Source organism: Globicephala melas, chromosome 3 (genome assembly GCF_963455315.2).
Source record: "Globicephala melas chromosome 3, mGloMel1.2, whole genome shotgun sequence".
NCBI lineage: Eukaryota > Metazoa > Chordata > Mammalia > Artiodactyla > Delphinidae > Globicephala > Globicephala melas.
Genome location: NC_083316.1, coordinates 164,110,244 through 164,124,533, shown reverse-complemented (window position 1 = coordinate 164,124,533; position 14,290 = coordinate 164,110,244). Strand labels below are relative to the sequence as shown.

At 54.3% G+C, this 14,290-nt stretch overlaps 2 protein-coding genes across 4 annotated transcripts; both read right to left on the bottom strand.

Moving 5' to 3' along the window:
• Positions 1–111: 111 nt before the first annotated feature.
• CDKN2D (cyclin dependent kinase inhibitor 2D) lies at positions 112–2,580 on the bottom strand. The gene is made up of 3 exons (XM_030879685.2): positions 2,510–2,580; positions 2,097–2,252; positions 112–1,057 (listed from the first exon to the last, which is right to left on the bottom strand). The coding sequence occupies exons 2-3, from the start codon at positions 2,235–2,237 to the stop codon at positions 710–712; spliced, it is 489 nt and encodes a 162-aa protein (XP_030735545.1). The 5' UTR covers positions 2,238–2,252; positions 2,510–2,580; the 3' UTR covers positions 112–709.
• A 1,428-nt stretch (positions 2,581–4,008) lies between these two features.
• On the bottom strand, positions 4,009–13,505 carry AP1M2 (adaptor related protein complex 1 subunit mu 2). Of its 3 annotated transcripts, none has more exons than XR_009563330.2 (12): positions 13,348–13,475; positions 12,063–12,219; positions 11,809–11,876; positions 9,777–9,907; positions 9,522–9,669; positions 9,285–9,411; positions 8,643–8,791; positions 8,491–8,562; positions 6,209–6,367; positions 5,584–5,665; positions 4,870–4,945; positions 4,009–4,439 (listed from the first exon to the last, which is right to left on the bottom strand). XR_009563330.2 is itself a non-coding variant. In XM_030879681.2 (12 exons), the coding sequence occupies exons 1-12, from the start codon at positions 13,387–13,389 to the stop codon at positions 4,417–4,419; spliced, it is 1,278 nt and encodes a 425-aa protein (XP_030735541.1). In that variant the 5' UTR covers positions 13,390–13,505; the 3' UTR covers positions 4,009–4,416. The 3 variants fall into 3 exon arrangements, 2 of the variants coding, with proteins under 2 accessions (XP_030735541.1, XP_030735543.1); XM_030879681.2 differs by having other exon boundaries at positions 5,584–5,709; positions 13,348–13,505; XM_030879683.3 differs by having other exon boundaries at positions 5,584–5,709; positions 8,643–8,785.
• Positions 13,506–14,290: the final 785 nt, after the last annotated feature.

Genomic DNA, 14,290 nt, shown 5'->3' with positions numbered 1-14,290 from the left:
CCCTCCCCCAAAAGATCCAGGATCCGCGACCCCGGTGCCCACCCCCACAAACATCCTGAACACGCGACTTTCCATCGCAGCCTCAAAAATCAGAAGCCACCGGCGCCGTGATCATGCACAAGTCTTAATTTAATGGGTAAAAACATTAAATTACACACACAACAATTTCTTCCATAAATCATAATAAATAGACTTTTTTTTTCTTTAACGCTGTACAAGGGACTGGAAACCAAGCTTTCAACAAAATATGAATGAACTCATACTACCCTTTTATTGATTTGGAACACTCCCCCCTCCCCCATGCCGGAAAGCAGTGTGCACACTTGAGGTCTCTCTCTCGGTACAGCCAGCCAAGGTCGACAGGTTCCAGGAGCCTTGGAAGCGATGACCTCACTCTAGCGCTGGGGCTTTAAACGCTCTGCCCTTGGGACTCGTCTGTAGCCCCAGCAGTCGGGGCGTGGAGGAAACCGAACCGTTTAGGTGGCTGTTGCCTGCAGGAGCCCTTCTCTGCCCAACACACCAAAAGGGGTGAGAAAAAAAAAATCAGAAATGTACCTCAAACACACACACCCCAGAAATCAACACCAACAAGCCACAAACTGGTGCCCCTCGGCAGTGAGCAGGAGGAAGAAAGGGAGAAAGTGTTTCTTCCCTCCTCTTCTGACACAGAACCCAGCCGGGTCCTGCTGCCGGAGTGGGTGGCCCCAGGTCACAGTGGTATGTGCAGTATGTCCATGAGATCCTTAGCGCCTCTCCCCCTTGCCAGCTCCAGAGGTGTGAGCCCCCTGGCGTCCCTGTGATGAAGATCGGACTCGGCAGCCAGGAAGCCGACCACAGCCGTGTGGCCCTCTCTCACTGCCAGATGGATGGGGAGGGCCCCGGTGCCATCAGGTGCATTGACATCAGCGCCATGCTCCACCAACACTTTCAGCGTGTCAAGGAATCCAGTGCGTGCTGCATCATGGGCTGGAGTGGTGCCGGAGGCATCCTGGACGTTGGGGCTGGCACCTTGCTTCAGGAGCTCCAGGGCGATGGTGGGGCTGCCAAACATCATGACCTGTTCGGGGGGTAGAGGGTCAGGGGGTCTCCGAAGGAGGAGGTCCAGGAAAATGGGTGACTGCAGAGAGGGGCATTCAGGAGTAGAGAATGCCAGAGACGAGGTCCTCTAGCGAACGAGAAACTTCAGGGAACATAAACTCCCAGGCAGCTGTTGAGACCCCATAGAAGATGATCTGGGAATAAGGACCCTCAAAAAACTGGCCACCCCCCCACCAAGGATAATACACTCCCCCTAGGGTATAGCCCCATGGAAACTTTCAAGGAACCTGAGACCCTCCCCCAAGGAACCAGAGACACTTCTCTCCACAGATGGGAAATCATCAGGAAATATGAAACCCCCACCAGGAAACAGACCTCAGAGAACAGCCCCCTCAAGGGAAAGGAGATGGCCAGGGAATTTGAAACTCCATCTCCAAGGAATTTCCCCCTCCCATATAGTGAGGATGCTCCCAAAGGTACCTGACCCTCTCAAGAAATGGGGTTCCCCTTTTGTAAATGTCCCCAAGGGAAGAGGGACTCCCATGCAATCTGTAACTATTCCCTTATTGGGATCCCCCCAATAATATGGCAATATGAAAATCCCGCGGGAATGGAGATTCCCCGACCCCCCAGAAACTGGATACCTCTCAGAGAACCCCCCCCAGAAAATGGGGACACCCTGGAAACATGAATCCTTTTTTCCTGCGGTCGGATCCTCCATGCAAGCTCCAAGAAACCGGAGCCGTCCTCATGAAACCGGGATCCAAAGAAGCTGAACCCTCACCCAAGGAATACGAACTTCTCCAGGGAAACTGAATCCTCCGCAATCAGAGAACGAGGAATACTCCGAAGATGGAAAGTTCTCCCCTCCCCCAACCTAACCCCATCCACCACCCACCTAAGAAAGGGGACATCAGGGAGCCAAGTCAGCCCAGCGATGGAGGAACAGACCCCAGTCGGCTACCAACGGGAACAAGGAGAGAAGAGGGAAGGTATCTGGGGTCCCGGTCCTCGCCCCCTCCCCGCCTCGCCCTCGCTGCGGGAGGGCCGGGCCTCACCTGCAGCGCCGTCTTGCCAAAGCGGTTCAGGGCGTCGGGGTGCACCAGCTCGCGGTGCAGAAGGCGGCGCACCTCCTGCACGTCTCCCCGGGCCGCCGCCCCGCTCAGCCGGTCGCCGGCGCGGACCTCCTCCAGCAGCATGTCGATATTTGCGGCCTGCGAAGCCCCCCGCCCCACCCCGACGCGGTCAGTGCGGGGGAGCCCACCGGCGCTGGCCCGAACAACCCTCCCACAGCGTCCCCGGCCTGCGCGAGGCTCCTGGTCCGACTCGCCAGTCCGGGGATCCTGCGCGACCCCCGCCCTCCCGTCCGGCTCCTCCCCCTGTCGGCCGGTGGGCCCGGGCCCAACCCTCCGAGGCCCGCAGCGCCCGGCCCGGCGCCCGCCCCTTGGGGGCCGGGTCTCCCCCAACTCACCCTCCCTCCTCCTCGACGGGCGGGGTCTGTTCTGAGCAGACGCCGACGCCGCAGCCGAGCCGGCCGCCAGGGGGCGGAGCCAACGCGCTCGGGGTCCCGCCCCCGAACGCCGCGGATTCGTTTTCTTAAGAACTAGCGAGGTTGCAGCCCAGCTGCATTGCCCGGCTCTGGACCCTATAGTGCCCCGCCCACTCGGCCAGCGCAGCCAATGGCCACGCGTCTCCAGGGAGGCTGTGCACACGGGCGTGGGCGGGTCCGCTTCTGATTGGGCGAACTGCGGCGACCGGTAGACCGCCGGCAATGGCGGGGTTTTCGGTTTTTCAAATGCGCCGGGCGGGCGGGAAAGAGGGCCGGTTTAACTGACCCAGGGGAGAAAGGTCAGGAGCAGAGTAGCACGGGCCGCTCCGGGACCTCGGCACCTCCGAGGGAAAGGGAGGCAGGGCTGGGGCCGCCCTGTTCGGAGTTCTACCGTGCGATAAGTATTTAATAGCTCTTACTGTGCTGAGCGCTTTATTTGATTCATTCACTCTCTGTGTGCAGGAACCGTTCTCTGTGTGCAGGAACCCGGCGCTGGGGAGCGCACATTCAAGCAACTAAATAATTTTAGATAGTCTTAAGCACGGTGAAGAAAATAAAACGTGGAAATGGGGTGGATGAGGAGGGAATCACATTCGGCTCAGATGGGGCCAGCCGGGGCACAGCAAGTGCAAGGGCGTGGAGGAAAGTTCACGCTGCAGGTGCCACGTGGGTAAGCCTGGGAGGCGAGAGTCGCGGTCGGAGGCTCTTAACAGAGACCTTCAAACATTTACGGAGCACCTACTGTGTACTAGGCGGCCAAGTGGAGAGCAAGCTGGGTGCCTCCTGCTGCAGGACGCCTACCGTTTAGGGCTGGAGAAGACAATAATTACATATTTTCAGAATGGTATACACTGTGGAGCTGACAAATCGGGATAAGTAATAGTCTCTTGGGAAAAGAAGGCCGTTGAAAGAGAGAGGTCAGAGAGGGCCACCCTGAGGAGGTGACATTTGATTTGAGACCTGAAGGTGAGGGAAGGAGCCATGTGGATCTCTGGGGGAAAGCATACCAGGTGAAGACGCTGCAGATGTAAAGGCCCTAAGGTAGGAGCACGCCTAGTAAGTCCAGGAAGAGTGAGGGAGAGGGGGAGAGAGGGGGCAGGAGGTGAGGGCAGGTAGGGGACGGGGAGGGGTAATGTTGAGCAGGCCTGTGGGCTGCTGTGAGCGCTTGACTTTTACTTTTTAAAAAGAATGGAGCTATGATCTGATTTAGGAGTTAACGGGCGCCCTCTGGCGGCTATGATGGTAACTGGCTGTCGTGGGGGAGGGAAGCCCAGAGCCCTGGGAACCAAAGTGGGGGCAACGGCGAGGGCCCAGATGAGTGGCAACCGGGATGAGAAATGGATATGTGTTGCTCACGCTTATCCCAGCGCTTCAGGGGACAGCCCTGGCACCCCCCAGCCGCCAGCCAAGAAACACATAACAGCAGCTAGATTCATTTTTAATGCCATCCTAAAACTCAGAATGGGCCAGCGGGGTCTCTGGGCTCGCGGTGTCTCTGGGTTCAGTAGCTGTGGAGGAGGGCCTCCCCACACCTCCTAAGGCAGGTCACTGCAAGAAGGCACTCATGAGGGGGACTTCAAGTCCCTTTTCTATTTCTTCATATAAAATGGGAGAGGGGAGGGGCGGGAGCCTGGAGACAGGGAGACTATCCCTCCCAGCCTATGGGTAAAGGAAAAGGCTGGGAGCCAGCCAGCCCTTAAGAAACTGCTAATTCAGGGACTGCCGTCCCCCACACACACACGCATCCCATCTTCCCTCTCTCTCTAGAGTTCGCAGTCGGGGCCTGAGGAGAGGACGGCCCATGTTCAAGCCCCCACTTCTTCTCCCTTCTAGCTGGTACGAAGTTGATAATCTGCAGGGAAACAATGAGCGGGGACCATCTCAGAACTGGGGAAAGGAGACAAAGGGACAGGCCCCCCACCCAAGTCCAGCCCCTTCCCCAGCGCTCATGATCAACCCTACAGGTATGTAACAAGGCTATGGACTGGCTCAAACATGGGGACTGTAACCACAGCAACAAGCCTGCTTCCAGGCAGTAGATGGGGGTGCTATGTGTTCAGCCCCTCATCCAAACCCCACCACCACTAACCTGGCCTGGCAACTGTCCCCACTTTAAAGATAAGCAAACCGAGGCCCAGGGTGGCACACTGCCAAAGACAGGGTAGACTTGGGGCCAGGCCTGTTGAGTTTTGGAGCCCTCTGAGACAGGATGTATTAAAGCCCCAAGACCATCCCCTTTCATCTCCTTGTCTCCGTCATCCCAGGGAGCTGGGCTGCCTTACCGCCACTCTGGGTGATATAGCGGACCCAGGGCAGGGCCTGGTAACCACTCTTCTCGATGATCTTCATGTATCGGACCTGAAAAGGGATGAAAGGAGGTGGCCCATGCTAGGGGGAGAGAGCTGGCTGGGGCCAGGGGAAAATATATAACACAACTTCAGGGAATAAGAAAGCACAGGCTTGGGGACTTCTGTGGTGGCACAGTGGTGCCTGAGCTCCCAATGCAGGGGACCCGGGGTTCGATCTCTGGTCAAGGGACTTGATCCCACATGCATGCTGTAACTAAGAGTTCGCATGCCACAACTAAGGAGACCGCCTGCCGCAACTAAGACCCAGTGCAACCAAATGAATAAATAAATATTAAAAAAAAAAAAAAGGAAGCACAGACTGAATGAAGTAACATGGCTCAGGGCAAAGATGTGGCAAGGACAGTGTGCGTGGGGGTTAGGGGAGAGGTGGTCCAGGACAGTGGGAAAGATGGCCCAGTATAAGGGAAGAGACACAACACAGTTTAGGCACAGGGCAAAGTAAGAGGGGGAGGGGGAGGGGACCCAGGCTAAGAGTAGAAAAGGCAACACTGTTCCAGGAAAAGACGAGGATGATTGCAAAGGAGAGATGAGCCAAGCCAGGGAATGGAGGTGATCCAAGCTAAGAGACGGGAGAGCAGGGAACCCACTGAGGTCAAGGAGAGGAGCCACTCTGCCCACTTCTCTCACCTGGATCCCGGAGACGGTGAAATAGGGGATCTCAAACTTGACTCCGATGGGGGGCCGGCCCTCTACCTCCTCCTTCTCCACGCTGGGGAGGCCAAAGTGGGCGCGCATCAGGTACTCCTTGCCCCCCTGAGGGCACATGGAGGTATCAGACACACTGAGGGGCCCCTCTATACCCCAGACAATCCTCATGGCAGCCCCTAGGTGTAGGCTCTGCTCTCAGCCCGTTTTACAGACCAGAAAGTAAAGGCTCCTGGCCAAGACTCACAGCCAAAGCTTCTGGTTGGGGACCTTCTAATGATCACCTCCCATTTTCCAGGCCCTGATGAACAGCCCCACCAATATCCCAGGGACAGACCAATCCTCCCTCCAGCAGCCCAAGGATGTGGATAATATGATATTGCCTATTTTACAGATGGGCAAACTGAGGCTCCATGAGAGGAAGTGGGATTCCCAAGACTGTCTGAGATTGGGAGAATTTAACTATTATGCTGGTCTGGATTCCAGCTTTATCATCCCCGAAGGATAGCCGTGTGCACACGTAGGTGGCTCTCTGATTTATTCTCTGCCTTGCTCTCAAGAAGCAGGGGTAGGTCCCCCAGATCCCCCGCCCATCCCCGGTGCTCACCGGGAAAGACTTGATACTCCAGATAACGACGTTCTTCTCTGGCATGTACTTGGCACTGCCCACGCTGGTCTTGAAGCGTGGGGAGTCGGCATCGCTGGGTACCGGCACAGATATCTCCACGCTGTTGGCCACCGACTGCTTCTTAAACTGCCCCTTAGCCTGTCAGTGGAGAGAACATGGGGCATGAGGAGTTCACTCAGGCAAATTTTCACCAAGGCCTTTTCATGTGCCAGCTCATCAAGAGCCCTGAAGTGGGGACCATAATCCAGCCTATTTTCCAGATGAGGAAACAGGCACAGAGAAGTTAAAGCATTTGCCTGGAGACACACAGCCAACAAGTGGCAGAGCCGGGGTCCACACCCAGGAGAGACTCCAGAGGTCCTGATTTTGTTTTTCTGTTTTGTTTTTTGGCTGTATGCAGAGCATGCAAGATCTTAGTTCCCCGACCAGGGATGGAACCCACTCCCCCTGCAGTGGAAGCGCAAAGTCTTAACCACTGGACTGCCAGGGAGGTCCCCCAGAGGCCCTGCTTTTGGTGCCTTCCGTTTGGAAAGTGTCATACACCTTTGTCTGGTTCAAAAGATCCCTCATTTGAGCAGCCTCTAAGGCAGGCTCTGCTCTCAGCCCACTTCACAGACAAGAAAGTAAAGGCTCCTGGCCAAGACTCACAGCCGAAGATTCTGACTGCAAAGCCTGAAGGGTCCTCAGCCCATCACAGAGTTTTCATTTGAAAGCTGAAATTTACCGACCCCCTACCATGTGCTGGGCCCTGTGCCAAGCAGTTAGCCCTCTCACTAATTCTCTAAAGTAGGAGCCATTCCTAAGGTCCATTTTACAGATGAGGAGACTGAGGCCCAGAGAGAAAGAGCATTTTGCCCGAGTCACGCAGTTGATAACCAGCACAGCAGGGATTTGACCCAAGCTTGTGTTCTCAATCCTCACATGTTCTCCTTACAGATAAGTTACAACATTATAGCCAGATCTTTTTTAAGATCTGGCTTTTAACACAAGGACTCTAAGTGTCCATGTGCAGTAGCTAGCATTATGATGACTGCTCTTATTTATGAATTTGGTGGTGGGGGGGGATATATGAGAGGTGGGATTGGGGGCAGAGGACCTGGAGGTAAAACAATGCAGGGGGTGTTCTTTCTGGAAGGCACCAGCTTTAAGGCCCTTTCCACTTTCCCTGCCCGTAGAGATGGGGACACTGGGGATGTCAACACCCCCGCCCCGTGACCATCCACTCCACAACCCAGCTCCCCGAAGACTAAGACTGGGGAACAAAGTTAAATCGGAGAACACAGACTCTTGAGCCAGGCAGACCCAAGTTCAACCTGCCCCCTCCCTTCCTAGATGAATGACATCTTAATTCTTCTGGGCCTCAGTTTCCCCATCTGTAAATGGGGCTAACTATATGCTCTGGAGAAGCTCTTGCTTGGGGCACCAGCAGACAAGCACAGGGGTATTCATGGTAAGGTGAACCAGAGTAGCCAGGAACTGAAAACAACCCATGCAAGAGATGGGACGGAAGATTCTCACGGTGGAATATTCTACAGCCACAGAAATGGATGCACTAAGCTCTGGCTGCTGGGATTCCTCTTAAAAATCCACGTTACCTGAACAAAGCAAATTATACAGAAAGTCATACAGCTCCAGTCCATGGATATAAAGGTCAGAAACCAGAAGAATGAAATATTTGTGGTTATAAATGCAGGTGGCAAAACTATAAAGGAAAGCAAAGAAATTATTTACAGGAAATTCAAAATTGTGATTACCTGCAGGCAAAAGGGGAGCAGTAATTGGGAGAGGGGCAGGTGGGGGTTCAGAAGAGCTGGTGGAGCCAGGCACGTTCAGATAAGCTGTGTGGTTTATTATTAATCTTTAAACCATATAAATACACTATATGGTTTATCTACGTGTATGAAAGTAAATAAGTAAAACAGATCATGTGTCAGATGGTGGTAAGTAATAAGGGAAAAACTACAGCAAAGAAGGGAGGTGGGAAAATCAGGGAGGGCTTCTCTGAGGAGGTGACATTTAAGCAAAGAACTGAAGGAGGTGAAGGAGCAAGCTATGTGTATATATGGGTGGCTGGGGGCAGAATGATCCAGGGGACAGCCGGGGACCATGCCTGGCATGTTTGAGAACCAGCCAGAAGACTCATGTGGCTGGAAGGAAGTGAGGGGCAGGGAGGGAGGTAGGAGATGAGGTTACACTGATGGGGGAGGGGGGGCGGGTATGAAGGGGCGGATCCAGCATTGTAATTATTCCCCAGGGCCCACCTTGACCATGATCTCCACGCGGCTGTGGGAGAATTTCTCAATGACAGATTCAATCCAGATCAGCGGCTTGACCTACAGACAGAGGAAGAGGGAGTTCTCCGAGGCTCTGGGGTCAACTCTTACCCCTTGCCAGGGGCTTGACCCTGCCTTACCTGGGTGCTGAGGCGGTAGGACATGAGCTCGAAGTCACCGTCGGGCGGAATGAAGGAGATGGTACGGTCGTTGTCGAAGCGAGACAGCCGCACACACTGGTGGAATTTCACATCCTCCAGTTCCACGGACTTGTTCTTACTCCCTGAAACTCGGAGCCGAGTTAGCAGCGTGATCCTGAAGCCTGGGGCGACCCTGGAGCCCGGGGCATGGTCCCTATCCTTGTCTTCCCTTTCTACCGCTACGATCACCCCCATTTAACAGATAAGGAAACTGAGGCCCGGAGTGGATGAGTAACTTGCCCAGGGTCACCCAGCTGGCCAAGAGCGGAGCTAGGATCTGAACTCCGGGAATCAGGCTCTTGCTGCCAGGTTGTTAAATATGATGCTGTTCTGTCCCCTACTCCCGCTAGAATGTCAGACCCATGAGGGCAGGGATTTTTTTCTTCACTGCGGTCTCCTTGCGCCTGGCACTCAATAATGAAGCAGTTGTTTGCGCAAGGAACCAGCAGCTGCAGTACTGGTTACAACCAGAAGAGGGCGGGCGAGTGCTATTTCAGAACTGACTGCAAGTCTCTCGGTACCACCCACCCCTGATGGGACGAAGTCTCAGGCTCCCGCTTGCGCCCCCTTCCAGAAACTTACGGCCAGTGAGCTCGAAGAGCACGCGGTCATTGAGGCCCAGCCGCAGCTCTGGCATTCCTGACAGAAACACCTTGAGCTTGATGGTGCCCACGATCTCACTCAGCAGGACACTGCCGTTGGCATTGACCTGAGGATGGACACACGGGGGGGGGGGGGGGGGGCGGTGTCAACAGGCATAGGGCCCACTCTCCTGCCCTAAGGCCATGGCAGGGGTGGGGCAGAGGTATGGGGGCTCACCAGCAGGTTGACGGACTCTATGACATCGATGAAGACTTCGTTCTTCTTGTATTTGATGCCCTCCGAGCGCCAGGACACAGCATTGGTGACAGTGGGTGGCACTCGCGACTTGCCCGTCTCCAGCTTGTTGCCCTGCTGCGTGATGTATCTGGCAGCGCAGGGAGATGAGCAGGTAGGCCCAGGGACACTTCCCCAGCCCTCCCCAACTTTCTTCTACCCATGGCCCACACTGTGGTTGACCCAGGGCCCACTCACTCCTGCAGGATTTTGCTGTCCGTGGTCTGTGGGAAGCCGAAGTCCATGAGCTCATCCAGCAGCTCGTAGACGATGACAAAGTTGTCTCGAATGCTTTCCTCCTCCAGCTCCTTGAAGTATTCAGAGAATACCTGCGGGTGCAGGGAGACCGACATCCACAGAGGTGTGGCTGGTGTAGCTGTGGGCTGAGTAGCCACCCAACAAGCAACTATTGAGTGCCTACTATATACCACTGTCGGTATATTAATGGTGAACAAAGCCAACAGGGTCTCTGCCCTCCTGGAATGGACCCACCTCAGAACAAGGTTTGTAAATGCATGAAATAAAATACACAAGATGGGAATTCCCTGGTGGTCCAGTGGTTAGGACTCTGCACTTTCACTGCCAAGGGCCCAGGTTTCATCCCTGGTTAGGGAACTAAGATCTCACAAGCCAAGACGCAACGCACAGCAAAAAACAAAAAAAACAAAAAGAAACGCAAGATGGCAAAGGAAAACTGTTACACAGAAATACGTCTCAGTTTATGGACTCCCTGAATTCTATCCAGGGGCCCTTGGGACTTGGGGGACCCCAAGATGGGAGTCCCTGGGATTAATAGGTATCACCACAGCAGAGAACCTGTCAGTCACCCAGCATTGGAAACCTCATCCTTCATCCTGCTCCAGCCTCTCTGGCCTTTTTTCTGTTCCCATCTCAGGGCCTTTGCACATGCTATGCCCACTGCTTAGGACACTCTCCTCACAGCAGCCTCCTTGTGACAGGCCTCAGCTCCTCAGTGAAGCCACCACTATCCCTTGACCCCTGTGAGTATCAGGGTGAGACTAGCACCCCAGTGACTGGTTATCACAATGTCCCTTTGAATCTCCTTCTTGCCCTTTATTTTTTTATATACATATTTATTTATTTATTTTGGGGGGTCTTTGTTGCTGCACATGGGCTTTCTCCAGTTGCGGCGAGTAGGAGCGGGGGCTATTCTTTGTTGTGGTGCGCGGGCTTCTCTTTGCAGTGGCTTCTCTTGTTGCGGAGCATAGGCCCTAGAACGTGAGGGCTTCAGTAGTTGTGGCGCACAGCCTTAGTTGCTCTGTGGCATGTGGGATATTCCCGGACCAGGGCTCGAACCTGTGTCCCCTGCATTGGCAGGCAGATTCTTAACCACTGCGCCACTAGGGAAGTCCCTCCTTCTTGCCCTTTAACTCCTCAGCATAGGCAGGGACAGCGCCTGTCTTATGCACAGCTGTGTCCCCATCTCTGCCTGGCAGAGAGGAGACAAATCAATACAGATCTCTTGTTTGTCGAAGTATAGTATATTTACCAGGAATTTTTTTTGGCTGCACCGTGTGGTATGCAGGATCTTAGGTCCCTGACCAGGGATCGAACCCGTGTGCCCTGCAGTGGAAGCACGGAGTCTTAACCACTGGATGGCCAGGGAAGTCCAGGACTCTGTGCTTTCACTGCCGAGGGTGTGGGTTCGATCCCTGGTCGGGAACTAAGATCCCATAAGCCACACGGCGGCCAAAGGAAAAAAAAAAAGTATTTACTGAGCACTTTCTCAGTCATTGAGGATGGCATATAGTAAGGGCTCAATAAATTACCATATGATAGTATGATACAACATTAGTGGTAATGCTAACAATAATACCAACCCTTTATTGAGCACTTACTGTATACTGAGCACTGTTTTAGGTACTTTAGAGGTACAAATTTGATTAATTTGTACAACAACCCTGCGGCAGGACTAAACCCAGTTGAGAGGCACAGAGAGAAGTGACTTGTTCAAGGTCACACAGCCAGGAAGTGGGGGAGCTGGGTCTGGAACCCAGTTCCCTCTGGTTCAGTTTTGAGCACCGGAGACCTCCTTGGTTCCTACCCTATAGGGAGAGATGATCCCACAGCAGCTAATGAGAACACAGAGCGATGGGGCTTTGTTGGTGACACCCCCAGGGAAATCTTCCTAGGAGAGATGGATTCCGAAAGAGGTGGGCTAGACAGGTAGACAGACAGACCAGCCGGCCAATGGAAGGCCAGGACCTACCTCCACTGTCTTGTAGAGGAACGAGTACACGAGGGAGGCGTTGGCGTTCTTCAGTGTGGTGGCCACCACTGCGGGCGGCGAGGTTAAGGAAAATGTGCCGTTTTGGAGGGTTCCAATGGAGCACAGACCCTGAACCCTCACCCTCCAGCCTGAGCCACTGCTGTATTGTGCACCTCTTGTCCCAGCCCACCACCTCTGGGCCTGAGCTGCCCACCACTCCGGGCCCCCAGGGATCCTCCCGTGGCCCCGGATACAGTAGAGGTTGCTGTATTTGATCCACAGGAAGTGGACCCGGCCGTGGCTCATCAGTGGGGCCAGGGCGCCCTCCTCTTCCCGCTGCATGAGCAGAGGCATGAAGTGCTCAATCTCACTCATGGCCACATCGCCCTTGTAGTTGCGGCTGATCAAGGGCTAAGGGTGGGCAGAGAAGGTCTGGTCACTGCTGGGATCCAGGGACTGTCCGCCCGGGGGCATCAGAGTGCCGAGCTCTGACCCTACTTGCTGGCTGAGGGGGCGTGGGCAAGGCTCTGCCTCTCTGCATCTCAGTTTCCTCCTCTGCAAAATGGGCACGTGATAATGACAGCTAGAGCGTCTAGAGCCCTCACTGACATCTGCTAAAGCCTGGTTGTTTGCTAATTTATTCTGTTGTCACCACAACCCTGTGAAGTACGTGGTATCACCATCTCCATTTTACAGATGGGGAAACTGAGGTATGAACCACGCCCATAGTCAGTGAGGAAGCTGGGAATTGAACGAAGATGCCCCGGCTCCAGAATTCCTGCTCTCAAGCCAGGCTCCACATGCACCAAATCGGTGAGGTAGTGACGATGAAAGGAAAGAAAGAGAGAAAAAAAGGAAAGAAACAATTATATCCATGTATCTCTCATACATCTCTCATAGTTCATATAGCTCTGCCTGGCAAGCAGCAATAATAATACCTACTTGGTGAGGTTGTTTAGTCCAGTGTTTAGAACAGAGAGGGCACCCGCAGGTCCTCACACACCTTAGCTCCCACTATGATTATTATCAGAAATATTATTTTCACCGCCACTGTTATTATTGCTACCGAATGACAAGACGAATGGGAGGGGACACCAGAAAGGGACAGGACAGCCCCAAAGGGGAATTAGGCTCTCCGGCCCCTGCTGTCTTTCCCAAATATTAGCACTGTGGATGATGATGGCGACAGAAATAATAATTTCAATTGACTGAACGCCTAATGTTTGCAGCAGGGCTACTGTGCTAGGTGGTATACACGCATAAGGTTGTATTCGTTCTTCTTGGGTGGGGGCTTCTGTTATTCCCATTTGTACGGACAGGGAGACTGAGGCTCAGAGAGGAGAAGCCCCTTGCCTCAGACACGCGGCTAGTGAACAGTGGAGGTGGGATTCGACGCGGGACTCCCAGGGATTGGGGGAGGGGTGTCCCCACGCCCCCAGAGCTTTCCGGGGCCTCGCTGCCTGCAAGGAGGGGCCGTCTCGGGGTCCGGGAGGGTGCAGCCTCACCTGTCCGTTCCCCACTTCCTGCGCCCAGACTCACCTTGCCCTTGACATCGAGGATGAAGACAGCCGAGGCGGACATGGTGGCGGCCGGCGGACCTGGCTGGTGGGGAGGGAGGGCCGGGAGGCGACGGTGGCGCCGCTTCCTTCTTCCTGCGGAAGCGCCCGCGCGCAGGTGAGCACCCAGGTGAGCGCGTCTTAAAGGGGAGGCCACCAGGTGAGTGGCGCAGTCTGCCGACGAGAAGACGCTACGGGGGCAGGGAGGGGCGGAGCTTCGGATGGGACAGCTACCCCGCCTCACTTTCCCTTTGCGCCCTGGAGGGCTGATGGGTGGGGACTCCAGACCAACCAACTATGCATCCAACCAACCATCCACCCATCCATTCATCCATCTATTCATCTATCCATCCAACCAATCAACCATTCATCCATCCACCCATCCACTCATCTTTTTTTTTAATTAATTGATTAATTAATTTTTAATTTTATTTTATTGTTTTGGCTGCGTTGAGTCTTCGTTCGTTGCTGTGCGCAAGCTTTCTCTAGTTGCGGCGAGCAGGGGCTACTCTTCAGTGCGGTGCACGGGCTTCTCGTTGCGGTGGCTTCTCTTGTTGCGGAGCATGGGCTCTAGGCGCCTGGGCTTCAGTAGTTGTGGCACGCGGGCTCTCGAGTGCAGGCTCAGTAGTTGTGGCGCACGGGCTTAGTTGCTCCGCGGCATGTGGGATCTTCCTGGACCAGGGCTCGAACCCATGTCCCCTGCACTGGCAGGCGGATTCTTGACCATTGTGCCACCAGGGAAGTCCCCATCCACTCATCTTCTTTCTTCTGTCACTCCCACTGCATGTGCACCCGAATAGAGCAGGGACTTTGTCCTTTTCATGTCTGTGTCCCCAGGACCCAGTGCTGGGTGCTCAATATGTGTCTAATTAATTAATTATTACCATAAATATTTACTAAATAATTTATTCTTTCACTCAGTGACA

Excerpts from the sequence above, each read along its gene's own strand:
- AP1M2 (XM_030879681.2), bottom strand. The coding sequence starts at position 13,389 with ATGTCCGCCTCGGCTGTCTTCATCCTCGATGTCAAGGGCAAG. Across the intron at positions 9,670-9,776 it reads GACAGCAAAATCCTGCAGGA|ATACATCACGCAGCAGGGCA; the intron begins GTGAGTGGGCCC and ends CTGCGCTGCCAG. Across the intron at positions 8,563-8,642 it reads CCTACCGCCTCAGCACCCAG|GTCAAGCCGCTGATCTGGAT; the intron begins GTAAGGCAGGGT and ends CTCTGTCTGTAG.
- CDKN2D (XM_030879685.2), bottom strand. The coding sequence starts at position 2,237 with ATGCTGCTGGAGGAGGTCCGCGCCGGCGACCGGCTGAGCGGGGCGGCG. Across the intron at positions 1,058-2,096 it reads TTGGCAAGACGGCGCTGCAG|GTCATGATGTTTGGCAGCCC; the intron begins GTGAGGCCCGGC and ends CCCCCCGAACAG.